The sequence below is a fragment of the Anguilla rostrata genome, chromosome 4 (assembly GCF_018555375.3).
Source record: "Anguilla rostrata isolate EN2019 chromosome 4, ASM1855537v3, whole genome shotgun sequence".
In the NCBI taxonomy this organism is placed as follows: domain Eukaryota; kingdom Metazoa; phylum Chordata; class Actinopteri; order Anguilliformes; family Anguillidae; genus Anguilla; species Anguilla rostrata.
This window is the reverse complement of record NC_057936.1, coordinates 28,605,369-28,611,648: the sequence shown is the minus strand read 5'-3', so window position 1 is coordinate 28,611,648 and position 6,280 is coordinate 28,605,369. Positions and strand designations below refer to the sequence as shown.

The 6,280-nt window shown below is 37.1% G+C and overlaps 1 protein-coding gene across 2 annotated transcripts; it reads left to right on the top strand.

The window, feature by feature from the left end:
* Nucleotides 1-277: 277 nt before the first annotated feature.
* Nucleotides 278-5,755, top strand: uchl5 (ubiquitin carboxyl-terminal hydrolase L5). Of its 2 annotated transcripts, none has more exons than XM_064332022.1 (11): nucleotides 278-592; nucleotides 1,399-1,462; nucleotides 1,776-1,881; nucleotides 2,000-2,125; nucleotides 2,348-2,409; nucleotides 2,802-2,932; nucleotides 4,165-4,228; nucleotides 4,378-4,480; nucleotides 4,552-4,683; nucleotides 4,775-4,873; nucleotides 5,533-5,755. In XM_064332022.1, the coding sequence occupies exons 1-11, from the start codon at nucleotides 517-519 to the stop codon at nucleotides 5,575-5,577; spliced, it is 1,008 nt and encodes a 335-aa protein (XP_064188092.1). In that variant the 5' UTR covers nucleotides 278-516; the 3' UTR covers nucleotides 5,578-5,755. The 2 variants fall into 2 exon arrangements, with proteins under 2 accessions (XP_064188092.1, XP_064188093.1); XM_064332023.1 differs by having other exon boundaries at nucleotides 281-592; nucleotides 4,570-4,683.
* Nucleotides 5,756-6,280: the final 525 nt, after the last annotated feature.

Here is a 6,280-nt window from a genome sequence, read left to right as displayed (position 1 = left end):
ATTGTAAATACAATTATCAGTACTACTGAAGGTGTGACAGTTTCATGTGGCAAGGAGTTTCAGAATTCTGGTGCATAACACATAGTGTTAGGCTACTGATTGGTTGTACCATTTTCTGCACCCCTGAAGTGTTGCAGAGGTAACAGGTAATTTATATTATTTATTTCGTCTCGGATACGGTATGTCGAACATGCTGTTTTCAGTCGAGCCCGCCAAAATTGAAACGGTGCATCATATTCGCAAGCCATGATACGCATGTGTAGTGAACTTGTTCGTGACTTCCAGCCAGCAGTCATTCTTTGCATTCTCTTTCCACCGAACGACAATGAGGTCGCCGCTGTAGCAACGTAGATGCTGTTGCAATGATTGCCGGGAAATATACTGAGAAAACTACTGCAGCGGAGAGCTCGTGTGACGACTAACTAGACAGGCTTGCAAGATTCCGAAATAGCAAAAGAGGGTTTTCTAGTTTTATTTTACAGGTTTTCAAGAAACATACAATCGCATAACGCTAAAATGGCAGGAAGTGCAGGGGAGTGGTGTCTCATGGAAAGCGACCCGGGGGTTTTCACAGAATTGATAAAGGGCTTTGGTGAGTGGGTGCCGTTAGCTGTAACGTTTGCTAGCTACCATATAATGTAGCTCGCTAGCGTATGTGCATCTTCTAGCTAGGTAGATAGCTAGCTAACTTTAGCTAGCTATCTACCTAGTAGTAGTGTGCTACGTTAGATTACCCGACGTAAATAAGCATTTGTAGCTAACCTCAAGCGCCAGCTCATTATGGAACTTGCTAACTAGCGTTAAATAAGACCGGAGCCAATTTTACCTGGTGCGAACACAGGGTTCTTGGGGCTAGCTGTTTTCATGTACGTTCGCTAGCTAGAAGGTTATATCATCGGACCAATTAGCTACCCGAGTCTGAAATGTGTTGGGTAGATGCATAGCTATTTAACACCAACACAAATTAGATTTGTTTAGCGCTAGCGAGCTAATATGACTAATAGCTAGCTAGCCAGTCACAGTCTCTTTCTAGCTAGTCAAATAACTGGCATACGTTGCCAATTAGTTATCATAGGTCGTTTATTGACATCTCGTTAGGTAAGTTAGTTGGATAACTGTCAGACAACCTAGCTTTATGTACCAACTGCCTTGCATAGCTAAGGAACCTGTTTTCTTGCATGAATAAAGCTAGCTTGGCTACATAGCCAATCCAATTTGTGTATAGCTCTCGTACAGTAAATGACGTTATGGAAGCCCTGATGGTTTGTAGATGGGGCCCACTCGTTGGCTAACAAATTAGCTAATTGAACTTGTCCAAGTCATGATGATGGGACAGATTCAGCTGTTTATACTTTTATTCTGTGGACTCGAGTCGTGGTATTTGCCTTCTCGTTTCAGGGTGCAAAGGAGCACAGGTTGAGGAGATATGGAGTATGGAACCTGAAAACTTTGACAAGCTGAAGTAAGTTAATCGAGAAACTGCAAAGTATGCTGTATTTGGTCATGTGGTTTTAATCATAATTGAACGTTGTACACATTCACTCATTTTCAACGTGTAAATAGCTTTGGCTAGAGCATTTAGTAAATGACCAAATTGTAAATTGCGCACAAAACATTGGTAAGTTATCTTTGCATGCAAGCTTTGGTAACTCGGTAACACTTTCTGTAAGTTTGTTATCGAATATAAACTCATGTAGACACATCTTCTTCAAAATATAGTAGATTGTAGAGTTTTAATGCTGTGAGATGATAAATGTCATCTGCTCCTTTTTCAGACCGGTTCATGGATTAATTTTCCTTTTCAAATGGCAGCCTGGGGAAGAGCCTGCAGGTTCTATTGTTCAAGACTCAAGGCTTGACCATATCTTCTTTGCCAAGCAGGTATATACAACTGCTGTACAATATAATATAGAATGAGTTGTCATTGTTAAAGATTAAGCATTTCAGTGACTTTCAGTGATTTTCTTCCCCTTGGCTATTCCCGTCTTTAATACCACAGGTCATCAACAATGCGTGTGCTACACAAGCCATTGTCAGTGTTTTACTCAATTGCTCACATCCTGACATAGTTCTTGGAGAAACATTGACCGAGTTCAGAGAATTCTCACAAAGTTTTGATGCTGCTGTAAGTACTTTAAATTGTATGTTGTTTTCAGCAGAATTAATTCACCTCCAATAAATAAAATCATTTTATGAAGTTTAGTTTTGTCACATTATATCAATTGAAAGTCAACTTTGAGGAAAATATGCACATGTTATTTTATGAGAAACCGAACACAATGCTATTAAGATTGTTGTCCATGTCTGAAGGTTATTTAAAATATTTTTACCCTTCTGTGAAAAAAAGATGAAAGGTCTGGCCTTGAGCAACTCTGAAGTGATTCGACAGGTCCATAATGGCTTTGCCAGGTATTTGTTTTTCATAAATCTGTATTAAAGTCAACCACTTTTCAGAACCTCAAACTAGAGACACCTTTATGTGATACTTTTCCATGTGATACCTGTTGTGGCTTTTAAGGAAGATTACCGTAATTTGTTCTACATTTACAAGCACTGATAAATGAACAGAAAACAGAATGGTTCCATTTTCTGCTAGCTACTTTTCTTCCATTAGGAATTTTGATTCTAACCCAAATTTACATTTTTAAAGATGTTGTTCATAGCAGAAATTGGAACAGTTAATCTAAGCTAGTCAATTCAAAATTAATAAAGTTTAGCACACTCCTGCTTCTGTAAATACTGTCATAAATTGGAATGGAATAAAAACTGTATTTTGATTTAATGCATTTTCTTTCCCTCAGACAGCAGATGTTTGAATTTGATGCAAAGTCATCTGCAAAGGATGAAGATGCATTTCACTTTGTGAGCTATGTTCCAGTTAATGGCAGGCTTTATGAACTGGATGGACTTCGTGAAGGACCAATTGACCTTGGTAGGTTCAGCTTTGCTCACATCCCAAATCTGCATTGCTCATTCACATTTTGGACATTGACGGATCCCAACTCACTCCTGTTTAAAAATGTGTAAGATGTGCAAATGACAGCTTTACACCAATCAAGCTGTTAAAGCAGCAGTGTTATGAGATGCATCCACAATAGTCAGTTGCATCTAAGTGCTCATTACACAAATACCTAAGCTTGAGCGAATTGAAGGTATTTAGTTGCTAGGCCTCTCCTGAAGAGATGTGTATATGAATCTGTTCAGTTACAAGTGCAGCCTGGACAGGGCACGGTTTACACTTTACAGTGCCAGAATGGCAGTGCTACATTTGTTCTGTAGCCTGTGCCCCAACATACCACCTGTTGGCATAGTTCAACAGTGTGCAGTGGTTGTGCGTTTTTGTTTTGTTTGTGCATACCATTTCGGTTTGTCTGTATTTATGGCGGTTTTATTGCTATTAAATCATTGAATCTGACTGAAATTAAATGGTTATGCAGCAAGGGAAAAAGAGTACACTAGGGGTGCCTTACTTCAATTGTTTTGCCATACTCAAATTCTTGTTTGCTAAGTTTCCAGAATTTAAATTGCACATAGTGTATTCTAAAATTGATTACAATAATCATTTGATGTAATTTTAGATCTGTTCATTTGAGGAAAATTAGTTCAGAATGATTCAACATTCGGAATTAATTTTTGACCTAGCAGCATTCTCTACCGCAGCGTATAATCACCTCTGTTGAATGCACATCATTCATGAGCTTTTTGAATTTTTATTAAGTTGGATATGGTCCATTCATTACAATATGGGGTGATGACCCATTTTTATTATCAATGAAATGCCTGGAAAGCATCTTTAAATATCCATATGTTTGTATATTTATTCAAACTCATAATTATGGATGAAACATGACATTCCAATATTTGCAGACATTTTACATTTCATTTTTCATCAGATGGGGTCAGCAAATTGCTTGCAATTATTTCCCAAAGTCAATATTGTAGCCATATCAGTTTCAGTCTTAAGCCACCATTAACAGAAAGGCAGAATGTGTGCTATTTAAAGTTGAAATATTTAATATTAAGACTCCCAGCTACTGGTGCAAGTCATTCATTTTTAATGTGATACTTGTTAGGTAGGATTGTTTAGAGAGCGTTAGAGATATTGGAGAAGTGTAATTTTTAAGGTTATGCATCATTTTAAACATGCTTTTATTTTTGTTTCAGGTGTCTGTAACCAGGATGACTGGATAAGCGCAGTTCGGCCTGTTATCGAAAAAAGGATACAGAAGTAAATGTTGTATTTTTCAATTTAGGTTCTAGATGAATGAATGTGGCCTTGTTATATCAGTTTGGAGAAATTAAATTTGTGTGGCAGAACACTTGAGCAAGAATTTAAAAGTGATTACAGTTATTTAACTTTGTATTTTCCCATTTCAGGTACAGTGAAGGAGAAATCCGTTTCAACTTAATGGCAATTGTGTCAGACAGAAAGATGATTTATGAGCGCAAAATTGCCCAGTTACAGGCTCAGCTCACGGAAGTATGTAGAAACCTAAAAATGGTTGAAACCTTAGCTATTGGGTGACTTAGTAATAACTGACACTCAATTAGGATTTCCTTACTTTTCAGGAGGAACCGATGGACACAGACCAGAGCAGCAACCTGCTCAGTTCGATTCAGTCAGAAATTGCTAAGTACCAACTCCTAATTGATGAAGAGAATCAAAAGCTGAAGCGATATAAAGTATGTTTGCACAATCTTAATTTGTATACCACATATTGTTATATTACTTCCAGCCGCATACATTGTAACCACAAGCATGTTTTTATTTTAGATTGAAAACATTAGAAGAAAACACAACTACCTGCCCTTCATCATGGAACTGTTAAAGACACTGGCTGAGTACCAACAATTGATACCGTTAGTGGAAAAGGTGAAGGATTTGCTTAAATATTGCATCAAAAGTTTGTCCATTATTTTGATGTGATACCAATGTGTTCTTCGTGAACAGTTATTGAAATATTTTTTCATACCTGCTGCTAATACTTACACACGCAATACGTATAAAAACAGTTTAAAATGTATACAACCTGTTACAATATCATTGAGTAAGTTGTGTGCTTTTTGTGTTTAGTGTGTGGTACTCTACAGACACCATAAGTGAGTTTTTCCCAGATAATACACCACTAGAGGGCATTGTTGATGTATTACAGTAGCTGAATCCTCTGGTTTTGGTGGTTTTGAGTTCTGCCAAATGTCATTGTATTACAGACATAAGACCGGATAATAAGAAGTTGAACCTACATTTATGGTTGATTTTTACTTTATCTTTATTTGACAGACAAATATTGATTTATAGTATAAGCTGTTTTCAAATCAGTTATTGCCCTATGAGAATGCAGTTAAAGGGAAAAACCTGCTAAGAAGCACGTCCTGCACACAGGCTGCTGTCTTTTCATTAATCTTAACCATACACTGAACATTGTTTGGAGCTATTGTCAGTGACTTGATTAGTCATGACTGAAATGTTGACATTGATAAAGACACACCCTAACAAACATATTTTTATGTTTTTTTTTTTTTTACATTCAGGCAAAAGAAAAGCAAAGTGCCAAAAAAGTGCAAGAAGCTAAGTGACAATATACTGTTCTTTAATGTTCGTCTGAATGGCCACGGATAAACCTCACCAGTCTTCTGTACCCCCTGTGGTGAGCACAGGGTATTCAACTGTAGACTGTCTTGCATTTGGTAATGAGCTGTAACATGCATGTAAGGAAATGTTTAAATAAACATGTCTATTATTTTCATGTATAAATTCTATGGATGTTTATATTTGCAATGGTGACTCAAGTCTTAACAAAAGACGTCCCTTGATTTCATTGTACATTCTCTTATTGTTTGTTGTGAATGCTTAGTGAGCTGTTCTCATTGGCCTATTGAAGGTTTGTCACCAGTATTGGAGTATAAAAGACTTTATAGATCACCCAAATTACTTCTTTCTGTTCTGGCAGCAGATTTGAATATATACTAATTGTGAAATGTTTTCTAAAGTAGGAAGCCATGTTGATTTCTTAAGTTTGTTGTGCCAATGGGTATTTTGGATATCTTGTTCGACGATGCTTATCAGGAATTGCCCCGGTGTGACATTTGATGTGTAGGCCAATCTTGTCATGAATCCCTGCTGTCAGTGAAGACAAAAGCAAAGCGCAGTTTACCAAAGAGCATCTTTCCAGTTAATAGTGAAAATATTTTCAGTTTTTTGCTGAATATGTCCTTATGTGCATGTTCAAGTACATCAATGATGGTGGTGTCTGTCAACCAACTTTTTACCGACTTACTC